The sequence below is a fragment of the Balaenoptera physalus genome (genome assembly GCF_965194825.1).
Source record: "Balaenoptera physalus genome assembly, chromosome: 9".
NCBI lineage: Eukaryota > Metazoa > Chordata > Mammalia > Artiodactyla > Balaenopteridae > Balaenoptera > Balaenoptera physalus.
In genome coordinates this window covers 54,424,579-54,449,971 of record NC_138888.1, presented here as the reverse complement: position 1 = coordinate 54,449,971, position 25,393 = coordinate 54,424,579, and the positions used below count along the sequence as shown (strand labels likewise).

The following is a 25,393-nucleotide window of genomic DNA, read 5'->3' as shown; positions in this document are numbered from 1 at the left end:
GCGACGGGGACACCGTCTGACTCGTAGCCGCCAGAGCCAGCCGGCTGCCTGACCCCTCGACAGGAATCCGAGTCGCAGAGAGAGTCCACTCTCCGTCTCAGCCTCAGGGAACCTGGCTCCTGTACCGCTAAGGGCCAAGTATGACGTTCCCCTGGCGCTACCCGGGAACTGGCCACCGTCACGGCCAGGAGAAAGGCAGAGCTCCCGGAGAAGGAGCTCACTCACCCTGGTGAACACCCGGTGTTCTCCGCCCTCCGCAGGACACCTGCTGGTTCAGTGCAAAGACTCAGAGGTCATCACTGTGCTGCCAGAAATCATTTCTTTGTCCGCTAATAAATCCAAACCCAATTTGGAGTATGAACAACAACAACAAAAAAGAATTCTGCCTTAAGGGGACTATCTTTCATTTCACAAGTTGAACATTAGTAAATTCTTTCTACAAGTTTGCCCAGTTCTTAATTAATCTTATGCATTGATGCATCCTCAGAACTTTGCCCAGAAGGCCCAATACCATCCCTAAGTACGAGAACGTGAGGAGAGAACAGAGGAAGAAATTGAGCTTATCTTTAGCCAAGTGCTTTTTCAAATTACTTTTGCCCCTCGAGGACGTTACCGTGAGGTTTATGACCTCTGTATAATGCTTTACTTTTCATTTATCCCAAATTCTAGAGGGGCAAATAATTCCATATCCATAAATTTTCCAGAAAACTGATTTTTATCCTTTTTTCTATTAAAACCGCTTTCAGAGTTGGGAGACAGAAGTGGTTAACTATATCCTTTGGCATTTATTATAATCAGGAAGAGATAATTAGCATTATTTTGGGCTATTAGCTATCAACACCTTCCAATTGCCTCTGGCTGCCAATCAACACAGTTTATTCTAAAAGGATGTAAAACAAATGTCTTAGACTGAACTTCAATCCAGACTTATCAGGTGTGAAATTGTTAAACAGTTACATCGAGTTACTTTTGCTTGGGGGATGTTTCATATTATACCACGTGGCAAAACCAAAAAAAACCCAAAAACCATTCTGCCAAGAAGACGTACACATCCCTTCCACAGATAGCGAGGCCTGGAAAAGGCACAGCCAGCGGAGCAGAATTTACTCTGAGCTGTGTACCACGTTCGGTGTGTTCAGGTGGGAAAGAGAATGGGAGCACCAGGCAGCCATCCTGAGGGTAAGAGAAAAACTGAAACTCAGAAACATGGGCTCTGAGCAAATGCAGAAGACAGACTTAGAGGTAAGAGCCCTGAACCAAACAGTGGATACCTCCACTCACGCCAGACCACAGGGGGTGACAACACTGGGGACACCCACGGGGGGCTTTGGATCTGGGAAAAGAGTCTCTTCTCAGCAGACCTGTTCAGACAGCGGCTCGTGCTGGATCCTAGTTGAGAAAAAAAGGAGCTGGTGATTAAGACCCACTGTGCGTCCTTGAGGGTCATTGCCTGCAGGTGCAAACCAGCCAGGGGCCTGCACGGAGGATGGGCTCAGGCTGCCCTGCCAGGCCTTTTCCCGTCTTCCTAAAGTCCCGAGTTACAGAACCTCAGGAAGCCTTTTTCTACACAGACCACGGCGACCTTACATAACAATCCATCCAAACTCTGCTATCCAAGTGGTAAAAAGTTAGGTATGAGAAATTCCCTTTGATAGAACCCTATCCTTATTAAGCTTATTTCTATTTCAGGTGCTTGTGATTACATGAGGGCCTGAGGGCCTCTCCTCACAGGCAAAAGTAAACAGACATATTTGTTGTTCTTAAATCCAGAGTGAAGGTCACATGTGTTCCAGAGAATGAATAAGCGACCTCAAGTTTGATCTTCAAGTAAGTACAGGACCATGATACCAAGTTTGTCGAGTGACTTCCCCCTCTGCTTCAGAAATGCACTTTTTAACAAGGAGTGACACTTTTGTAAACTCTCCAATATAATGTGGTAAGATTTTTTCCCCCTTTTTTCTGTTATCTTTGATGACATTTTCTTCGTTCCTTTCGAAGTGTTCTTATTATGTTTAACCATCTGGCCAACTGCTTTAGCAAGTAATTAAAAACCTTACAGGGGATTAGAACTTTAATTAGATTATACATTTTTTGATGAATGGGGATGGGGACAAATTTAATGGCTTCTTTGCTAGACAGGATTATCATCGCCTTTCCTGCCTTTACCTACTTACATCATAAGACTTTTGTAAATTAAAAAAAAGGTTATTTTCATTGAGGTCATAAGATTGTTTTAAATTGTAGAAACTGAATTTGGACTGAAGCTTTCTGAAGAAGGGTAGGTTTGGCCTTTGTACCTAATTTCCCTTAGAGGGACTCAGCACCAGCACTGAGGAACTCAAGCAAAGAAGTGTACAGATTATCGCAATTATGGGGAGGATGAGGAGTTTCTCAGATCAATTCCTGGCCCCTCAGATGGGTGGTCGGGGCCCTGAGCTGCATGGCAACAGGTGTGAGTAGCCAAGGAACAGCGGGAGTCCTGCAGCCCTTTTCTGCCCCAAAGAGAAAGCTTTAGGGTTGCAGAGCTGGTGGATAAACTCAGGGGAACAGGGAAGGCGGTTCCAGGATGGCAGCTGTGCAACAGACCCAGATAATCACCAGTCCGGGGTGAGGTAGGAGGGTGGGAAGCTCTGTGAGGAAGGTCTGAGAAAAAGCGGACACGGAATTGATGGCCTGAGAGCGTGCGGATGTGAGACCAAAAAGGCAAGGATAAGGAAAAAAGAGAGGCCACTGGAGATGCCCGTAAAAACAGAAAGCAGTATGAAAAGGCATGGCTCAAAGGTGAAATAACTATTCAGACTTTAAGGAGAAATGAAATGGATTCACCCAAAAGAAAAAGCAGCTTTAAGATACAGGGGATCTGGTGAATAAGACAGCCCTAACAGCAAAGCAACAAAAAACTTTAGGGGAAAAAAAAGGAGAGGCAAGGCATGAAGTAAACTGTAGTATTATTTTTGTGTTTGACAAAAGAGAATCCATTTGAACTTATTAGAAACAGTCTGCTTTGAAGAGATCAGGAATCATGACACTGGAACCCAAAGAAAGGGGTAGTCATAGCCCACTATTGGGTTCTGAATAAAGCATAATGTCAACACTATTTACTTGTTTTAAACTTTACAAAACAACCCACAGACAAAGCAAGGAAGACCTAACTGCAAAGAGAACAGACGTATTTAATACCTCTGAACCATAATTTTAAAATGGATAAGATGGTAATTTGCATATTATGTGTATTTTACTACATTAAAAACAATTTGAAAAAAAAAAAGAGGGAACAGAAATGTATATGTTATCAACCTTGATTGTTTGAAAGTTGAAGAAGAGACAACAGTTTGAAGGTAGAAGGGGGAAAGAGTAAGTAAGGGTAGAGATGCTAAGGGTAGGGGTGCTAATGTCCTCACCTTTAAAAAATGTTTCACAGAGAAAAAAGAAATGGAGGTTTAAGTGTACTATTTAATGTTACAAAGGTAAACAATAAAGGAATAAAAACAAGTAATATCATACTGAGCAGAAGGGGAAGGGAAGTTAAAAGTGAGCTAAGTTAGGTTAGAAGATAAAGGTTAAGAGGATAAATCAAATAACAGCACATTATTCATCATTTTGGACAAAAATTGTTCCAGTGTGATTGCTCTCAGGGAGCAATTAGGTTGGAGGGGGTCAGTTCTTTTCACTGAGATATTTTTTTTTACTATTTGGTATCTATGTGTGTATATTAACTTGATAATTAAGAAAATTTTTGTTTAAAAGACTTAACATACGTACCCAGTAAAATCCTTTTACAGTCATTTTACAGGTGAGAAAATGCTGGGGGAGGATGGAGGCCATTTAAAGGGCTGGTGAGAGTACGGGCCCTGGAGACGGGCCCCCATACTCCTCAACCTGAAACGGGGGAAACGCAACACTTAACCTCACTGGGGGGCTGTGAAGATTAAATGAGAACACGTATGACAGTGGTCAGCGTGTGTCAGTGGCTGCAGTAGGGGTTGAATATCCCCAAACAAGTTTACGCTCACGTATGGATATTCGTAAGGGCCAAAGCAAGGCAAGACATTGTAACGCAGGGGTCCCCAAACCCCGGGCCGTGGACAAATATCGGTCCGCAGCCTGTTAGGAACCGGGTCGCACATCAGGAGGTGAGTGGCAGGTGAGCGAGCAAAGCTTTATCTGCCGCTGCCCGTCACTCCCCAGCACTCGCATTACCACCTGAATCATCCCCCCACCCCGCCCGCACGCCCACCCCCGGAAAAACTGTCTTCCAGGAAACCGGTCCCTGGTGCCAAAAAGGTTGGGGACCGCTGTTGTAACCAATTCACCACTTCTTTGTTTCAGGGTTGGCCCAGTGGCCCTAACCAGGCTACTTAACCTCCCCAAGCTGCACTCTACTCAACTACAAAGTAGGAGCACTGCTTTTCACTAGGCCTCTTGGTGGGTGTGAGAACGGTTCAGGGGCTCTTCCTCTGGGTACCTGCTGCCTGATCACATCCTTCTCTCTCTCCCTCCCTATGATTTTATGTAAAGCTTGTTGTTTATAAGCCTACAGTTGTTCACAGGGGAAACGAAATACAAATTGGGTTGAACAGACTATTTCGTGAAACTAAGAAGGTTGTATTGGCTTTTTGTATCTTTGCAGGTAAAAAAATAGATAAGAGAGGTGGGGGAAACTCATTACGTCAGATATGCTGCCTAGTCTTTGCAGACAAGAATACTAACCAGATGCAAACTAACTCAGCTTAGAGCAGACCTGTGCATCTAGGTCGTATGAAATTAGTAGACTGTCCAGAGCACCATCTTGACATGAATAACAAAAAATACTTGTAAAGGTTTTTTTGTCAGTAATAAATATCTCTATTCCATAGTCTATTTAAGAAATCATAAATTTTAATTATAATTTCTGAAAAAATACATGGTTTAAACTAGCAAAATCTTTCAAAGATGAACTCTGACTGGATCCCCCACACTGACTCAGGATTTTTAAAAAACAAACAAACCGAACAATAGGTTTATTTAACCCCCATTAACTAAAATAAAGTTCTCAACTTTCAAGGAAACATAGTATGTCCACCTGTTGCCATGACAATGCCTGTGCTCAGCACCACTTATCATGATGGAACTTCCAAGTACAGTCCATCTCTGTGTGTGCGTGTTTTATACATTACACGTAGGGAGCTAAACCTTGTAAGGAAGGAAAGACAAGGAGATGACAAGGCACCCTGATGAGCACGTTGGTCCAGGAGCAGAAAGAAGAAAGCTTATATCCCTCTGAGGGCATTAAATCCTTCTCACACGTCCTGGACATCCTATCTCACAATCACACTTCTAAACGTGGAACTCAAGTAAATGAAGCAACAGGAAGGCGAAAAAGAGTTAAATTAACTGGATTATGTGCTAGTGAATAAACAGGAAAGTTTTTCTCAGACTATTTCATTATTTTACTTTCTTGCCTTTAAATGATCGTTTGAAGTGGAATCCAGACTCTGGTAAAGAGTAGAGATCTTGCTCTCGATTTAGCATCATGTGACGTGTAAAAATAGAGCACAACAGGGCTTCCCTGGTGGCGCAGTGGTTGAGAATCTGCCTGCCAATGCAGGGGACACGGGTTCGTGCCCCAGTCCAGGAAGATTCCACATGCTGCGGAGCGGCTAGGCCCGTGAGCCACAACTACTGAGCCTGTGCGTCTGGAGCCTGTGCTCCGCGACAAGAGAGGCCGCGATAGTGAGAGGCCCTCGCACCGCGATGAAGAGTGGCCCCCGCTCGCCGCAACTGGAGAAAGCCCTCGCACAGAAATGAAGACCCAACACAGCCAAAAATAAAGAAATAAATAAATAAATTTATAAAAAAAAAAAAATAGAGCACAACATAAAAAATGGGATCAGCAGCAATTTCGTTGAAATAGTTCACTTAAAGTTTCCCTTCACCTTTCTCTAAACTGCATTTCTGTTTAACTGAACATTTGCTGTGCAATGTTATGAAACGTGTTTGTGGTATTATATCCCAAACTGATCAAGACCTTTAAAAGTAGAGCCTTCACCAGAATCTATGTGAGCCTCAAGAAATACAAGAAACATCTTAATCACAACCAGGGGAATGCGATCAGCCAAATTCCAGAATGCAGGGAATTCTACAGGCTCACTACTCAAAGCATAGTTCAGGGACCAGCCACATCAGCGTCACGTGGGCGCCTGTTAATAAACACATGGACTCCCAGGCCCCACCCCCATGTGCTGCACCAAAGCCTTTCATAAGATCTCCAAGTTATGCATATGCACAGGTATGTTTAAGAATCTCTGCTCTGTAGGACAAACAAAAGAAAACAAAAAGCTGAAACAGACAGAAAGAGATGGAAAGGGGAGCCTAGAGATTCAGAGACTTTTCAGCCAAATGCAATGGGTACATCCTGATCATGATTTAAAAAATAATTATGAGAAATATTGAAATGGATTTTAATATTTAAATCTACTTCTATGTTTGAGTTAATGACTAGAATGAATAATGTCAAAGTTTTTTGGTTAGGAAAATATGTAAAATAAATTTAATTTTTACAGAGCAGCATTGCTCATCATTCTGTAAGTATATATATGAGGCAATGTGAAAGCTAACCCAAAGCTAACTGACTGGAGAATATTATTGGATAATTTTAAATGTCCCTGCGTAGAACCTCCACACATAGGTTAAGGCCAAAATTTTCTTTGAAATGGAAATTAACTGGTCTAAGAAAACCTATTTGTGGCACTGCTTGGTCCTAATGAAGGATTCGGGGGATGGTAGGTTTCTTGAAGGAAGTGGGATGGAGGGGGAAGAAGTGACTTTGGGCAAACACTACCTTCTCCCTAAGTGTAGTGGACTCGTCTGCAAAGAGGTGAGTAATAGTGGCCGCTGTGCCCGGCTGGCAGAGTCATCAGGTTCAAGTGCAAGAATGGGTGTGAAAGTGACCCGTAAATTATAAAGCACTGGTCAAACAGTTCATGCATTTTTTTTCCTTTTCTTTTTAAACCACAGAGGCAATATGGTCTAAAATCATGGACTGAGGAATCAGACAGGATATGTCTGTCTGCCAGCACCTCCCCCTGAGGATCTGGAACAGTGAGTACGCATCTCATATTCCCGATTTCCTCTCGGTAAAGTGAAATGATACTCATCACGGTAGATTGTGTTATTGTCAACACGCCTGCTTTCCCTCCCTTCCTGTGTAGCCCCTGAAGGAGGCTTAAAGAGCCACCCATTCATGGTGGTTCTGGCCAAGTGACTTCTCTGGTCCGGGGGACATGAGTGGAAGTGGCAAGTGCTACCTCAAAACAGGAGCTTTAAGAGCCGTGGGGTGATTCTGCCACCACTGTCTTCCCTCTGCCACGAGTGGCAGCGACCCAAACAGTGGCTGCTCCTTCGGTGTTCCAGAGTGAGGGGGATACAACCTGGAGCAGCACCCAGTGTGCAGGTGAAGGAGAAAGAAAGCATTGCAGCCAGAGATTCGGGGAACCGTCTGTTGGCACTGCATCATCTAGTGAAAGCTAAGATACCTCTCCTCTGTGTGGACTGCAGTGAAGATTCAATGTGATTATGTATAGAGAGTACCTGAAAAAAATAACACCTGCTATTGTCAATAAATGTTTGTTCCCTTCTCTCCACTAGCATTCATGAAGCTGATACTGTTGCTGAGAGCAGCTGCCCCAGCTGCCCCCATGTGCACATCAAAAATGCAGACTAATAAGAGCTTAGGCACTTGTTTTAGGGACCTAACATTGACTAAGGCCTACTGCATGCTCCAAGTGTGCTAAATTTTGTTATTTCAGCCTAACGGTCCTGAGAGATTGGTTTTGTATTCTCTGTTTTACAGGGAATGTAATTTGTAATTTGGGAAAGTCGATGGCATATTGATGGATCTGGCAAGAGAAAAACGACAACAGCCTTCAGTAGTTCCAGGATAAGATCTAAGTAAGAGAAGCAAGAACTAACCAGTTTTTAATGAATCACGCGATAGGGTGAATTAAATAATTCATAATTAATATCAGTGTTGTGCTCAAATAATAATGTCTTTCATTAAACTGCAGGAGTGAAGCCAAGAATGAAGACCGGTCAAAAGGAAGCAGGTATGAACATGGATTTGCTGTGCGTTTCACACACACACACACACACACACACACACACACACACTCAAAAGTATGCACACATATGTGGCTCTATGCATTTGCATCAATATGTAAGATCTTGTATAATAAACCTGAGGCTAAAATAATTAAATAAACAACATAAGCAAGTTGTACACATTTTCAGTACAGCAAAGGACAACCGGACAAGGGAACTGAGAAGTAAAGTTGCCCCCCCTGCCCCCAACGGCTGCCCACTTCTTCACAGACACAGAAGCTTCAATTATCCATGTGGGGAATGGACTTTTGGATTAAACTCACGATTCACTATAAGGGAGAGGGAAGGAAACAGACCAGGAGTTGTGACCAGATCCAGGCCTGTGCTGAGATATGACAGCTCATGTCAGATTAGAAAGGTCGTACGGCTTACTCCAAGTGACACAGCTAAGAATTATTAAAGCAAGAACCCAGGTCTGTAGGCACAGCGTGTGTGATCCATCCACGGAACACCTGGAAATAAAGGTTTCTGAAGGCAAGTACAGTGCAAACGTTAATCTTGAAAACATGTTCTAATTCTGTTTAAACAACACACTCTAGAGAAGCTTTTTTTCTTTTTCTAAAATGTTAAAATGTCCAAAAGATTTAGATTATACAAGAAAATATTACAGGAAAACAAAACTGATTTTAAGAAAATGAATGGCCATAGTATAAACTGCCCATTCTCAGGGCTTCCTAAGCAAGACTGTAGGACTAAAAAAAAAAATACAAAAAACTACAAAAAAAAAGATATTCTACAGGAAAAATAATTCACATACAATATTTCACTGTAATTCCCTTTCTGCTGGCCTTTCTTAGAAATCACTGTACATGTAATTAGGATGGGTCCGTTTGAAAATGCTTACCGACCATCATACTGTTTCAACAAGGCAGATAACACATCTGACATGCTAGTAGATTCAGAGTTTGGTCAACCTCAGCTGTACTTTCTAAAAGTTACTTTGGAATAAAATATAGCCATTTCCAGGTTCTCATTTGCGTTGTTCCTGAAATCTCTTTTAGGCCCACAACGCATTTCTATGCCTAGACTTTGCTTTGAAGCTTATGTTGACATGGCCTTGTCAATTCCAGCCTCTCCTGACTATGTGATACTTAAAATCCTTAATCCGATTTATCTAAAGCATCCAAAGTTACAAGATCATTTACATAAACACTTAGGGTTGTCGAATGCGTATCTGGATTTTCTTAAAATTTACCTTGGATTAACATACAATTGTAAAGATTAATAATTTTTAGCTTATGCAGTGAGAGGATCTGTCTGCCTGTCTGCTCTTTCCCATGAATTTGTTCCACATTCTTATACTACCTTTCTTGGAATAATTCTTAAAATAATTTTAAGCATTAATGTTAAGCATTTAATCTTCAACATCTGTGCCATTAGTATTATTTAAAATGTTTTAAAACAATCTAAACTATAGTGGAGTCTTGGAAAACTTGCCTCTTGGTGGGTGTGTGAATGAAGTGACTCACAGGGGTGTTGGGTGGCCTTCTTCATCTTCAGGGAAAATCCATCACCCACTCCCCTGTTAACTCCTGGTGGTCACACTGAGATAACCAGCTGGCAGTACTACCTCCAGCTGTTGCTTCCTACCATTTTAAACACGATGCTGGGCCTGGGCTTCCACTAAAATCATGAAAACAACAAGGCTTGGATACCCAGCAAACCATATGGACTCTTTCATACTATTCTACTGAACCAGTGTTTGAGAAGAGCATATGGCAAAACAAGTGGACAGTTTCTGAAATGGAAATAAGCATTCTAGAGTTGGATTTTAACTGATGTGCAATACAAAAAAAAAAAAAGCTAGAAAAGTTTTGATTATTTTTATTGTTACCTTTAGGTTGCCAAACAACTTGTTACTTGAAAAGTTACTTTTCTGATCAAACTTGTCATTTGTCCTTTTCTAGCAATATCCATCAGAATCCCAGGGTGGGGATAACTTACGAAGAGAGGAAACGCTGGAGGTGCCCCGAAGAAACTGGTGTAAGCCGTCTTCATCTTCGCTGGAGCTGACTATACTGTTTCTCATTTCCAGCATGGACAGTTGTGTGCAAAGGCTGAGCTGGTGGTCCAACTTTTTGACCGTCTATAAAGCAAAGTTTGACGATTTCTGAGTGCCATGGGACTTAGATCATATATTCCCTGTAAGTAACATTTACTTTTCCTTGAAACAGAAGACTCTCCGGTACATAGTCAGTGCCCAATAAATGGTAGCTGTAATTTTTATTATACGCTATTACTACAAATACATTAGAAAAAATTTAATATACTCAATAGCCTATTGATTAATCTGAAAAATAATAAGCACCAACCTAATGTGATAACAGCCTTCACCAAGATGACTGGAAGAGTGCACACACCCACACTCACAGTCCCTGGAGAACAGTACTTATCGCGGAAACAAGGTTTGCAAGTTCTCTTCTGTAATCATTTTAATTTCCTTCTAAGCAAATGTGGGGAAGTGAAGATCAAACTGCACATTGCTGGAGATCTATACAGCTCTGAAATTCCTAACCGAATGGCCGCAGCCTTCCATCCCATACCTCTCGTCACTTATGGGCGTTCCGGGAGGGGACCTGACCAGTAGAATGTGCAAGACTGGGAGACACAGGGTTAAAAAGCCAGCCTCCTGCTTGCTGGGGCTGATCAGCATTTATCAGTCTGCAAGCTCCCCCTGCCCCGCCTTCCATGGCCTATACCACTGCCTAGTCCTTCCACTCATTTATCATCTTCCTTAGATTGCTTGAAAGACTCTTTAGGAAGAGGACAGCACCTCATCACCACAAATGGAGGTCCCTGACATTCACAGACACCTCACCAGGTCATGGAAAATATAATAATTGCATACTATTATGGAGGTCCCTGACATTCACAGACACCTCACCAGGTCGTGGAAAATATAATAATTGCATACTATTTCCTCACGCTTGAGAACTGATTCCCTGAAGGGTCTCTAAATTACAAGCATCCCCACTTCACTTAACATATGACTAATTAATGAAGATTCAGGAAAATATATATTGCATAAAAGGAGATATACCTAACTATTTAACAAAATAGACTCAGAAAAACACTTACTTTATCATTTAAGGTGGGATCATTCAATGAGTAGAGCTTATTTGTAATGTCTTTTCCTATAAGATACCTAAATATTTCATATAGGAAAGGCTCTGATTCCAGAAAGTAAGTTAATCTTTCTCTTGACCAGCATAAAAATCTGCAGTTATCATCTGCAATAATGGTGACCTGCCAAAGAAACAGAGAGGAAAATGTATATGAATTATGATGTTAGTAACTTGGGGGAAGGGAAGAGTAGAATTATTTAGTGGATATTATCATAGCACTGCTTTGTCATATTAGTTAAAATAAGATCCATACACACTAGCTTCTATAACTAAGTATAACATTACACTTAAAACCAAGCAATCTGTAGACGAAATGAAAGCAAAGTCTTCAAGTTTTGTGGTTCTGTTTTGTGAGGTCTGGTGATAGAAGAATGGCCACCGTGTCAATAGCACTGCTACGGAGTGTGCTAGGCTGATGTCCCAATTGGATGTACAATTTATGGCTAAATATTTCTTTACGCCCAGGTAATTATACTAGAGAATGAGAAAGCAGACTCACGTGAAGGGGTTTTGGGCCCCGATGGTTACTGATAAATATGGCTAGCAAGGGTCCTCCTCTGGGTCCTTCTGTCATAGGTATTTCTTGAGTGTGACCTACCAAGGGTAGCCCACTGGGGACACACACAGAGATCCCCCAGTTAGCTCAGAACTGGGAAACCATACCTTTTCCTTAAGTGTTATTATATAGGAAAGTGGGAAAGCATTGTAATTGCACTACACAGAACTTAAGTATTCCTTAAATACATCCTCTCGCCAGAGCAAGGGGCCACGCCCTCACTCCAAGTTCAGGGTCAGGACAGCCTTCCTCCCACGCAGGTCCTTCTGTCAGCTTCACGTGGCACTCCTATCACTGAACTCAAGCTCATCCGTGGTCCACTGTCTCTCCTGAGCACCCCGAGGGCAGGGGCTGTGCATCTTCATACTGAATGCCTGGCTTCCAACCCTGAGTGGTGCTCAGTGCAGGTTTACTGATGCAGAAATTAACATGTGAACACAAATACTGTTGAAGGCAAAAACCATTTTTACATCTTCAACATTAAACCCAATGCTTGTCCAAGTGGGAGATTAATAAAGGTTTCTAAATTGACATGAAGTCATATCTGGGCTCAGAGCAAAGATTTCCAAAGGAGCTCTTTACCCTTTGTTAGTAAAAAAATTAAACATATTTCAGATGACGAGGGGGTATTTATGTCTACTAGGAGAGAAAACAGAAAACCCAGCTTCTCTCCTTATGTCAGTGGTTGAAATCTGGCCTTTAGTAAATTAGAGGGTTTGCCTGCAAAAGGTGGGTCAGTGTTCCTAGAAAAATAAAACTGCACTTATTTATTCTATTAAATAATATTAAATACATTAAATAATAAATCCCCCCAACCAAACACATTGGGTTTTAAGAAATGCATCAGCAGCTCTGTGGCTCCGTAAAACACTAAATTTCATTTATTCTTTCAACATACGTTGTTAGGCTCGTACTTTATGCCAGACACGGTTCAAGGCACTGAGGTTACCATTGTGAACAAAAAGGCCACGATCCTTGCCCTGTGATGCTTACGTTCTAGTGGAGGAAGCCGATGATGAATAAAGAAATGTGACAATCTCAGGTGGCAATTAGTGTTTTGACAAATACAGAACAGGGGAAAATGGTAGAGAATAAGTAGGAAATGACAGGTACACATAATGCCACCCACTTTAAGTATGTATTGTACTTTAAAACATTTAAGGTGCTTTTACATCTATCATGTAAGCAGGTCCTTAAAATTGCCTTTGAGGTAAGACAGATAACATTCTTCCTCATTTTCCAGATGCCAAATGAGAAGCATCAAGGGGCTTCCCTGGTGGCGCAGTGGTTAAGAATCCACCTGCCAATGCAGGGGACACGGGTTCGATCTCTGGTCTGGGAAGATCTCACATGCCGCGGAGCAACTAAGCCCATGCGCCACAACTACTGAGCCTGCGCTCTAGAGCCCACGAGCCGCAACTACTAAAGCCTGCGGGCCACAACTACTGAAGCCCGGGCGCCTAGAGCCTGTGCTCTGCAACAAGAGAAAGAAGCCACCGCAATGAGAAGCCTGCGCACCGCAACGAAGAGTAGCCCCTTCTCGCCGCAACCAGAGAAAGCCCGCGTGCAGCAACGAAGACCCAACGCGGCAATCAATCAATCAATCAATTTATAAATTTATAAAAAAGCAAATGAGAAGCACCAAAAAACTTAGGCAGGAACACATGTTAATGAATTGTGGAGTGAGCACTGCTGACTTCCAGCCCAGGCATATTTTTCCACCAGGCCAAACCCTACCCAGTGTGTCCTAGATTCATCAAGACAATCACAGAGAAAGGCATTTGGTGAAGTGACCACAAGGTGACTCACCATCGAGAATCCCGCATACAAAGAACAGCTGAACACGATGCCATGAAGCCTACGTTCTAGTGAAGGACGCTGATAATAAGTAAAGACATGTGACCAAGGGGAAAAAAAGATTTATAGAAAGAAGTATAAGGTCAAGTATAAGGTCAAGAGCCACATAAGCCAGTCCTGAGGAGTTCCCAGAGATAGTAGGAAATGGGCACGTAAACAGAAGGCAACTGAGTAACGTTCTAGAGGAGTAATTAGAGAAAGTGAGCACCGGCCTCGCACGGTGGCCCAGCCCGGCCCCCAAGTGTTGAAGAAAGGGTTAGGAATGTTGAGGTCCCTTCATTTTGTGAAGATGTCATCCATGCCTTTGGAAGATACAGTTCACGAACAGTGCGGGAAGAAGTTAAAAGAGGAGTTGGAAATCATCCAAGAAAAGAAGTCGTCGTTGCACTTAGGTGATGTATATGCATTTAACTTTTCTTCAACCATTTTAATAACCTCAAGTTGCCCTGAGGCAATAATACTTTCAAAATGATACTATAATTTGCTTAGCCACCATTTCCTATATTTTTTTAAATTTTTTTTTTTTTTTTAAATTATTTATTTATTTATTTATGGCTGTGTTGGGTCTTCGTTTCTGTGCGAGGGCTTTCTCCAGTTGAGGCGAGCGGGGGCCACTCTTCATTGCGGTGCGCGGGCCTCTCACTATCCCGGCCTCTCTTGTTGCGGAGCACAGGCTCCAGACGCGCAGGCTCAGTAATTGTGGCTCACGGGCCCAGCTGCTCCGCGGCATGTGGGATCTTCCCAGACCAGGGCTCGAACCCGTGTCCCCTGCATTGGCAGGCGGATTCTCAACCACTGCGCCACCAGGGAAGCCCTAAATGTTTTTTAAAAATGGAAGTATAGTCGATTTACAGTGTTTCAGGTATACAGCAAAGGGATTCATTTATACATATATATATCTCTCCTTTTTCAGATTCTTTTCCATAATAGGTTATTACAACATATTGAATACAGTTCCTTGTGCTATACAGTAGGTCCTTGTTGTTTATCTACTTTATATACAGTAGGAAGCCACTTATTTTATTGAAGTATAGTTGATTTACAATGTTGTGTTAACTTCTGCTGTACAGCAAAGTGATTCAGTTATACATATATATTCTTTTCCTTTATTGTTTATCATAGGATACTGAATATAGTTCTCTGTGCTGTACAGTAGGACCTTGTTGTTTATCCATTCCATATATAATAGCTTACATCTGCTCACCCCAACCTCCCACTCCATCCCTCCCCCAACCCCCTCCTCCTTGGCAACCACAAGTCAGTTCTCTATGTCTGTGAGTGTTTCTGTTTCATAGATAGGTTCATTTGTGTCATACTTTAGATTCTGCATATAAGTGATATATGGTATTTGTCTTTCTCTTTCTGACTTCCTTCACTTAGTGTGATAATCTCTAGTTTCATTCATGTTGCTGCAAATGCTGTTATTTCATTCTTTTTTATGACTGAGTAATATTCCATTATATATATGTACCATATCTTCTTTATCCATTCATCTGTTGATGGACATTTAGGTTGTTTCCATGTCTTGGCTATTGTGAATACTGCTGCAATGAACATTGGGGTGCATGTATCTTTTTGAATTATAGTTTTGTCTGGATATATGCCCAGGAGTGGGACTGCTGGATCATATGGTAATTCTATTTTTATCTTTCTGAGGAACCTCCATACTATTTTCCACAGTGGCTGCACCAACTTACATTCCCACCAACAGTGTAGGAGGGCTCCCTTTTCTCCACACCCTCTCCAGCATTTGTTATTTGTAGACTTTTTAATGGTGGCCATTCTGACCGGTGTAAGGTGGTACCTCATTGTAGTTTTGATTTGCATTTCCCTAATAATTAGCGATGTTGAGCATCTTTTCATGTGCCTTTTGGCCATCTGTATTTCTTCTTTGGAGAAATGTCTCTTTAGGTCTTCTGCCCATTTTTCGATTGGGTTTTTTTGTTGTTGTTGAGTTGTATGAGCTGTTTGTATATTTTGGAAATTAAGCCCTTGTCGGTCGCATCATTTGCAAATATTTTCTCCCATTCTGTAGGTTGTCTTTTCAGTCTGTTTATGGTTTCCTTTGTTGTGCCAAAGCTCGTAAGTTTGATTAGGTCCCATTTGTTTATTTTTATTTTTATTTCTATTGCCTTGGGAGACTGACCTAAGAAAACATTGGTACAATTTATGTCAGAGAATGTTTTGCCTATGATTTCTTCTAAGAGTCGTATGGTGTCATGCCTCATGTTTAAGTCTTTAAGCCATTTTGAGTTTATTTTTGTGTATGGTCAGAGGGTGTGTTCTAACTTCATTGATTTACATGAGACTAGGCAACCATTTCTTATTGATGGTGGAAAATGATTTTAAACCTGTTAAAATTATTATTCAATTTTAATGTAGTAACAATATTCAAATAGTAAGCTATATCTACAGTATGTATGAATCTTACAAGTCCCTAAGAGCAGGCACTTAGTTGGAAGCAGGTAGTTAGCATATCGACTGAGGTCATTTCAGTGGATAGCTAATGCTTCATTACTGTCAAATAGACAGATTTACTTAATGATTTCCTGTCACAACAGTCAAGTGAAACATATCTTTAATGAGGAATTTTTATGATGCAATCTAGGAATTTTTAAAGCTTCCATGAAATACATTTGCTTCTTAGGTTATTAGGGTACCTCAGCAGTGCCATGCTTGAGTTCTTGTGAAGAATTTCACAGAAGAAATAAAAGCAAACACGGTAATGGAAGACAAAAAAGAATTTCTCTCAGGTAGAGAATTAGACTAAGCGTTTGTAACCGGGTTTGCTGTGATTACCTCAAGGCGCTGGATTAGTCCCAGACCAATCCTACACCCTCACATAATGAAAAGACCTTATCAAGAACAAGAGCATCGGAGGGAATTGCTGAATGTGCTAGAATGGGAATGGCAGTCTGACACTATGACTGGCTGACTGTCCTCAGGGGAGAATTTATTATTTTCTTTGTGTACTGCACAAGGTTTCACACACCAGGAACATGAAAACGTCCTGGAAGTGGTCTATTCAGCTAATTCTTACTGAGTTTTCATCTGCACTAAAACACAGCAGAGTCAAGACTGGCAGATTAAATTGCTTTGCAACTTAACCCAAAGATTTACTTAACACTAAGATAAGGTTTTATTTAAAAGCCAGTTATAACTCAGTGTTCATTTATTTCACCAGAGCTTGGACATCTGCCTCCAAGACATTCTTCTTCCCTTAAAGTCAATAAAGGTTTGATTTTCAAGCTTCACAGCACAGGATGTGCTATTGACTATGGCAAGGCAACAGCGGGAGATAAAATCCAAAAGAAAAACGGAAATGGCAGAGCTCGCTGGATATGAAACAACTGTACAAAGAAGAAGCCAAACACAAAAAACTACCTTTTGTGATAATGATACTCAAGATTCTCCAACAGTTCTAAGCAGCAGCTTGGGTCTGTAAGTACTAACACAGCACCCAGGGGGCAGCTGGAGTCGTTGTCTCAGCTCTGTCACTCTGCCGGTCATCATAATTACCGTACATTCCTGAACAACATTCACTGTGCAATCTCAAGGGACAGTCATCGAGTCCACTTGCTTCCTTTCCTCATTTCACCCTACGGTAGAATTCAGTAGCACCCCTACCGAAGAATGAATTTAAAGAAAGAAAAATGCAAAGGAAGCAGCTCCTTGTCAGAACACTTGTAGCTGTTCAGAGTTAGAGAAAAATGAGATTAGCAGGTAAAAAGGCATGTGGACGGAGACGTCCGGCCATTGACTCTCAGGTGTAAATGCCACCGGCACAGAGAGCGAAAAGTTGGTCCTGGGAGCACCTGCCAGTTTTCACTGCGAACTCGCTTCAGGGAGAGGCAATATACTCCTACACAGATGTGCAACAGCTATTTTTACTGTTGAGTATCTGCCAGTAGGAACATTTGGTAAACAATCAAAACAGAATCTTTCCCGAGGGCTTACTCTGATGGGAATCTGCTCCAACTGTACAGGACACAGTCTCGATGATGCCAGGGTAGGTTTTACCCATTGACCCATCAGGAAATGCCACACCAGACTCTATGCTGAGAAAAGCTGACTAGTCTTTAGAAAGGCTGAATAAATAGCCTTCATTCAGCTAGGGTACCTTGAGTTTGGTCATTTTTTTTTTTTTAATTTTTATTTATTTATATTTATTTTTGGCTGTGTTGGGTCTTCGTTTCTGTGCGAGGGCTTTCTGTAGCTGCGGCGAGCGGGGGCCGCTCTTCATCGCGGTGCGCGGGCCTCTCACCGTTGCGGCCTCTCTCGTTGCGGAACACAGGCTCCAGACGAGCAGGCTCAGTAGTTGTGGCTCACAGGCCTAGTTGCTCCGCGGCATGTGGGATCTTCCCAGGCCAGGGCTCGAACCCATGTGCCCTGCATTGGCAGGCAGATTCTCAACCGCTGCGCCACCAGGGAAACCCTGGTCATGTTTTTAGAAACATGAGGAACATTTCTCAACTACCGAATGCCAATCCCTAGTCCCCAAGAAGAGAACTGTGACCAGTGGCAGAAATGCCTTTCTTGTTGTTAATTTAATTATAACTATAACATAATTTGAAGTCTGGTGGAAAAGACAGTACATGTTATATCCCAGGGGCTATGTGCTTCTGGAAACAGAGGAGGTTCAGTTCCCACCTTTTCCCCAAATGCCAGTCTCTTCAGGATTATATGAAACTGAGCTATTGTGTAAAACCACTTGCTACTATAAACAGAGAAATGGATGCAGCAGATAAATGTTGGGCTTTGAAAGAAGAAATTGTAAGGTGGTCAGAGGAAAGAGGGAAAGAGAAAAGAAGTGGCCCTGTGCCAGTTTGTAGATGGTGGTGATTAAAGATACTATAAGAATAAATCTCAGTGCAGAGCCGACCCTTGAAAACGCAAGGGAGAGTGTAAATGAGGGGAGACAGGGTACAGCATCTGCTTTCTCCTCTATCTTAAGCTCAGTGAGCTTGCAGCCAGCACTGCAGCCAGGTGGTAAATTTATATGAGACCTTCTAGTAAATGCACATAACTTTAACCAGGTGTGTGTGGTTACTCAGGCCAGTTACTCAGTCAGGGTAGGAGCAGGGCAGGCCTGACACCGTTGTAAATAAACTTAAGTAGTGTCTGTGAATGTGCCCTTTTATCTCCATGTGGCATCCCAAATTGTGTGGCATTTCAGAATGAGACTCAAAGATAAGATTCTGTCATCAAGAAACACTGATTTTTTCCTCCCTCAGGTGATAGCACCCCCTTCTATTCCATTTCCTACCTAAATACATTTACGCTCCGGCTCAGAAGAAAACCTGTTCTCAGGATATTTCCTTACTGCTGTTTATCTAGAGGCTGAGACTAAAGGAAACTCTTACCCATTTTCTTGGTTACTCTCCTAACAATAATGAGGGGAATAAAATAGGAGAGCTGGACACTCGCAGAAAGAATCAGAACAAAGTGTCACATAATGGAGCATTTTTTTTAAGATACAAAAAGAACCAGGCTAAGTAGTCATGTTCAAATTATTGTAACTGTGAAGAACTTCATTCTTTGCCCTTAAACATATTCATTAAATTTAAAAGAGTAAAGTGGTTACAGTTGTTTTTCATAAGGATTAACAAAGTAGGTTCTCTAGGGCAAAGTCAGTTTTCTATTTTTCCCCAATAAAAGTAACCAATTACATGTTTTAAGAACACTGAGTATCTATAATTGACATTTCCCTTTTTTCTCATAACAAAAGCATTAGATGTTCTCTATGGAAAAATTATAAAAACTCAAATAAGCAAAAAGGAAGCAAACAAAAAAGCGATCAAACTCACAACCTAGAAATAACAGTGTTAACACGATGGCTAAATCAGGATAGATCTTTCTAGACCTCTTCCTGTGTACATACACACACTACTTTAAGTTTTACAAAAATGGGGTCATACTATATATTCCGTATGGTAATCTCTTTTTTCAGTAAATCATGGCCACTTTCCCATCCACATCCTTTGGATTTTGAATGAGACATTAACTAGTTTCAATCTTCTTAAAAATCATGCCAAAACATACCTGGAATTTTTCACCTTTGTGCATCTGGGTTGATCTAAATTCAGGAGAATCTATAAAGGCACAGGGGTAAATATTATGCAGAAAATGTCCTCGATAGGAGACCTTCATTCTGATAACAGAAATCAGTGTTAATAAACGCATAATAATCTGCACATAATATGACAAGCCTTAAAATCTCCATAATCTTATGGGTTTGTATTTTGTAAAATTTTAAAGACCCCCCCCCAGGTGACTGACATAATTAAAAAGCCTTTCCTGAGACACAAGTATTAATTTCAAAATAAATTTCACCAACAACAAGGGAAAAAAAGTGTCCGTATTGAAGAAGACATGTGCCTTCCAATGGTTATCATTGCTGTTATAGCTGGAGTGACCATATAATTAATTACTCAAACTGGGACACTTTTGAGAGGGAACAGACACTGGCTGTCTCCCCAGGAGACTGATATTCCTAGAAGTTGTATTTTTGTGATGTTCAAAAAATTAAGCAAGTCACCTCTGAAACACGCATAAGCTCCTTAAATTTTAACACCCAATTTAAACCTATTACCATTCTGCCTCATTAAATTTAAATAAAACTTCCAAAAAAGTTGAAAACTTCACAAATGAAAACCCTGACATCAACAAGATTCACAGCAATAAATTCTACACAATTTTACCATGTTGCTCTGTAATATTCTAAAATGCAGTTGTCTGATGAAAAGTCACCACCAACCAACTCTGTGACCGCTTATTTCATTAGTTGGCAACATTTCCTTTCATTCATTTCCTACCCAGAAGCCAGGAGAGGATTCCAGGCAAACGAAGCATTTCGATTTCCACAGAGCACTTACTTTCCCTTCAGGAGAATACTCAGACGGTCGTCAACTGAGGTTATATCCTCTGCAGCATAGGTCTCGCCCTTTTTCAATGTTTGGATCATGCAAAACTGTCCAGTTAATCTTTTGAACAAATCTGGAGGCACACGGAGTGGTTCAAACAATCTCCGGTAGATGCTTTTGAGTTCCTTTTCGATTTTTACCTGAAAGGCAGCAGTGATCAGATGCCACACTAACGCAGCAACACCAAAACATTGGCTTCTGTGGTCTAAATAGAGATTTTTAGAATAAACAAATCTGCAATAGATGCCGTCACCCTTCTGTGTTTTGGTCAATGGAATCTGACACAGAAGAGTAAGTGGTGATGTAAGTTTAGACGCTAAAAGGGCACTTTTGCAGTTACACTGAACTCTGAGAGCATATGGTGAAGATCTGCACTATTGATTACATCTCTTTCTATGCGCTACCAAGCAACCGTGGAGGTTTCGAATGCTGTTACAACATTCAGCTTGCCAATCTTAGCATTTCCTATAAACAACGTAAAACCTTTTCATTTTTAGAATACTTTTGTTTCACAGAAGGAAATTACACTAACTTTGAAATATTACAGCAAGAAAATAAGTACATAAATTAGGAATCAACTTGGAAACAAATTTATGAGGATACATACATTAAACATTTTTTCTATATGTAATTATTATCTAATGAGTTAATATAGGAAAGCAAACATCCACAGCTGCAATTGCTGCTTCTCATTTATTCTGAAGCAAAGTGAAGAGTAAAAAAGTTTCCATGTAGTAGTCTCATCCTGAGCTACCATAATCTCGGTAGAATAGAGAACCCACTGGCCAGTAAGGCTGGATGCTAGAGGGAGGGAAAGCAAAATGGCTCAATCACCTCTGTTGTCAGACTATTCGAGGCCCGGGTCAAGCCCCATCTTTGCATCCAGCATTAGTCTGGGAAATCCGTACAGCATGTGAATGAACTTTGGGGTTCAAATGATCATCCATCTCAATGATATCTATGGTAGCCACACCATGAAGCTTATAGACGCAGACGACCAGGGCTGCTCAGATGTCACTGCAGCCTTTGCAATGCTCTCACTTGTCCTGCTGTTTCATTTTAATGAAGTGCTAGCATTTATATTTTTCAAAAAGGTAGGTTTATTGTCAGAGAAGAAACAAAAGCACAGATACTAAATGATTTACTTATCTGGTGCTACCATCACATCAGCAACTTCTGAATCTTATGTTCAGAACTTGGGGTTCTAGTAAGTTCTGATATTCAGAAGCTGAAATCCTTACCATTACTATCATCTACCTTCTCCACTCCACAGCTCTCATAATGAGTGTTTAAAATAATTTATTCACAAATCTGTCTCACTTCCAGCATGCACACTAGCCAATGTGGCACAGCAATGAACGTACGAACTGAAAAATTGACTCATATTCATAATCTGCTCATCCTGCAACTCTTAGCTCAAGTCCCAATTCCTTCATGAAGCCCTCTTAATTCTTCTCTTTGAAAGCATCCACTTATCAAATGTTTTCTTGAGCACCAATTAAGTGCTAACCATGCTTGGCAGGAACCGGGAATACAACAGTAAGTGTGGTAGATGATATTATTGTTTCCAGCTATTTGCTGCTTCCACCCCTGCAATAGGATCATATATCCTCTTATCCTAGCCTACTCCCACATCATCAGGCTTGGTCATGTCATTTGCTTTGGCCAGTGAAATGGGAACAGAAATTTTAAGAAACATTGGGTGTTTCTTTTGTTCTCTTATATTTTTCTCTCTGCCATGAGAATGCATGTCCAAATAGAACCTGCTGCTTCAGCAGAGACCCTGAAATGAAGAAGACACATGGAATAGAATCACAGCTGCCACAGTCCATATATTAGGTTGGTAAGGAAAAAAACCTGTTGCTGTTATAAGGCACTGAGACTATCAGATTGTTTGTTACACAGCATAATGTAGTGAAAACTGACTAATACAGTAAGCAAAATGGACTGGGTTACAATGTTTGAGGAGATGACAGTCTAGTGGAATGCCTATTACATATATCACCTGTATCATCGAAATTATAATTTACTATGAATTATCTTGTTTTCTAATAGTTTTCTATGTGCATGTCTGGCCTTGAACATAAGATTAGAGCAAGCATGTTATCTTTTACTTTACTGAATATTTGTATGTGCTTTGGACAGTCAACAAACAGCTGTGGAGTGATTTCTAGGAGCCATGCTATTTTCTTATTCTGTTTACATCTGTTTGTTCTTGGTATGATCAAGGAAACACAACAAGGAGTGGAAAAGAAAAAGTTAAACACTAGTGTTTTCATAACAACTCACCAAAAATGGTGATTTCCTTACGTGAGTATTTTGGACATAAAAAAAACAGCTATTACATTTTAAAAAATAGCGTGAAAAAGTAGCATAAGTTATTTGTTAATCATTAGCAAGTTCATGGAAGTTGTCTCTGAGCACTTAATTTTATAACAAGGCAAAGATTTTCCAAAGTGACATTTGAATATCAATAGGCAAAATAAATAATGAAGTTAGATGACTAAAAAGAATACTGTCATGTTCTCTCATGTCTAAATTGCCCTAATGATTAAAGACGTTTTAAAAACTCGTTGGTAGAACAAATTTCGTGGTGCTCAAATATTTCACTTTCAGAAAGAAAGTGAAAGTCTTAGAAAGACTTTCATAGAAAGTCTCATCTTCAGAAAAATGATATTAAAGGGCCTGAAGATGTTAGATGCTCATTCTCAGGTCTGAACAAAGTACTTGAAAAGCAAAAGCTTTAAAGTCTCTTCGTTATTAATTAATTGATAGTAATTACCGGTCTTTTCTTGAACAAAAGATATGAAAGATGCAAAATGTTGATCCCCAGGAACACCGAGTTCCAGATCATGATATCCAAGGCACATCGGTAGAGAGTGGCCCAGACGATGTAAAGGGTACATCCTGTTGAATAATGAAGTGGGCATGTTAGGTGTCTAGAGTAGCTTCAGCATGTAGCTGAATACATTTGTCATCTTCCATGTATAAAATAAACCAAACACATCTTAGAAATACCTAAGACAAATATCACATTAAGTTACATTTTGGTTTTTGTTTGATTACCAAAACAAACAAAACCAAAACACACTTTGTTGCAGAAAACTTGTAAAGTATAAAAACCATTTTTTAAAGGAGGAAAAAAAACTTCATAATTCTACTACTTAAAGACAACCACTATTGATATTTAATACTTCCTCACAGTCTTTATGTATTTTTACCTGATGGCAAACCTAATGAATTCACAGTTTAAAACCTATTCTTTTACTTATTGCAGTGATTTTCCCATTTCATGAAAACTCTTCGTATACATAGTTTTTAATGACTGTAATTAATTAAACCATAATTTATTTAACTATCTCCTTACTGGTAGACGGGTGAAATGTTTTGGCTGTAATTTTTGATAAGTAGCAAAAACAGCTTTATACATAAAAATGTATCTGTTCTTGTGACTGCTTGCTTAGGGTGGATCACCTGACAGTGAGCCAAGGGGATAACTTTATAGGTTTTGATGACACTAAAGAACTGTTTTCTAAGAGGTTTGTGCAAATCTGCAGTTTCTTTTGATCAGTTTTATGATGGGAGAATCAATATATATTTTAAATTTAAAATAAAATTATCAATATCAATTATCAACACAAATATATCAACAGCACATCTACACATAAAAACTAAATCTCCCATTTAAAAAAGTTATTCATTTGCAATTTTAAAATTTCATCAGAATGATTTGGGGCACCTGAATAATAGCCCAAAATATAAAAATTTTAAGGTTCTTCAGGTAATATTACGTAGCAAATATTGAAGACATGTAAAAGGCCTCAGTTTCTTCGTTTATAAAGTGTTGGACTAGGTGATCTCCCTTGGTCTGTTCCACCTCCAAAACTCTGTCTTAAAATTCATAATTAGCTTTTGCTTTTTTACAGGGTGTGGTTTTATTTTTTCACTCAATACTCTGCTCCTCCTGCTGTAATCCCTACCTGACTCAGAGGTAACAGCCACAAAAGTCCTACAAGCTACCTTCTAGCTACCCTTCTACCACCTTCTTTGACCCTTCATTGTCATTTGTCATATATTTCAGGCACAGTGAGCTACTCTTCATTCTCCCTCAACATGCTGAATCTTCCTCTCCTCTGTGCCTTTTACCTGGATACCATACACACTCACACTCAGAGAAATCCTTCTCATCTTCCCAAAACCAGCTCCAAAGTTGTCTCTTCAGTGGACCCTGGTCTGCCTCTCTGCTGAGCCCATCATGCTGTCCATTTCTCCCTGGCACTGGGTGCACACCTGCATCACAGCATCTGATCTGTCCTATGTGACCGCCCATCTGTTTCTCTCCAGCCCCCAAAAGAGGGTCTTTCTCAAGGATGGGGACTGCATTTGTCAATTTCTGTCTGACATATTACAGGTGCTCAAAAATGCACCTGAATAAATGAATCACCAGGGACATAATCACACAGAGAGTAATCTGTCAAGGATCACTGGCTAAAATAGTAAATTCGATTGTTTTAGTATTTTCATGTGGATTAATTTAACGTGCTTCATCAGGGTTAACAGAGCACCATCCCCCAAATTTTATTTGAACTATTTTGTCTAGGTAACTGTTTTTGTTCCCAGTGTTGCTTTACTTGCTGCAGCAAGTAAATGCCTATTCAAATAATGATAGTTAACACTATAGAGTACTTACAATGTGCCAGGCACTATTGTAAGTCAAATATCACACACACTCACACTCACCGAATTCTTACAACCCCAGGAGGTGCCACTTTTACCCTTATTTGACACTGGGG

At 40.6% G+C, this 25,393-nt stretch overlaps 1 protein-coding gene across 2 annotated transcripts in view; it reads right to left on the bottom strand.

Annotated features, from left to right (window-relative positions):
* The window catches only part of POPDC1 (popeye domain cAMP effector 1), a 41,842-nt gene that overhangs the window by 11,908 nt on the left and 4,541 nt on the right, over positions 1 to 25,393 (bottom strand). For both annotated transcript variants that reach the window (XM_082475352.1, XM_082475353.1), the window contains 5 exons: positions 23,383 to 23,507; positions 20,553 to 20,740; positions 19,720 to 19,828; positions 11,218 to 11,385; positions 10,084 to 10,225 (listed from right to left, as the gene is read on the bottom strand). In XM_082475352.1, coding sequence (XP_082331478.1) covers positions 10,084 to 10,225; positions 11,218 to 11,385; positions 19,720 to 19,828; positions 20,553 to 20,740; positions 23,383 to 23,507 — 732 coding nt within the window. The remainder of the gene's footprint in view (positions 1 to 10,083; positions 10,226 to 11,217; positions 11,386 to 19,719; positions 19,829 to 20,552; positions 20,741 to 23,382; positions 23,508 to 25,393) is intronic.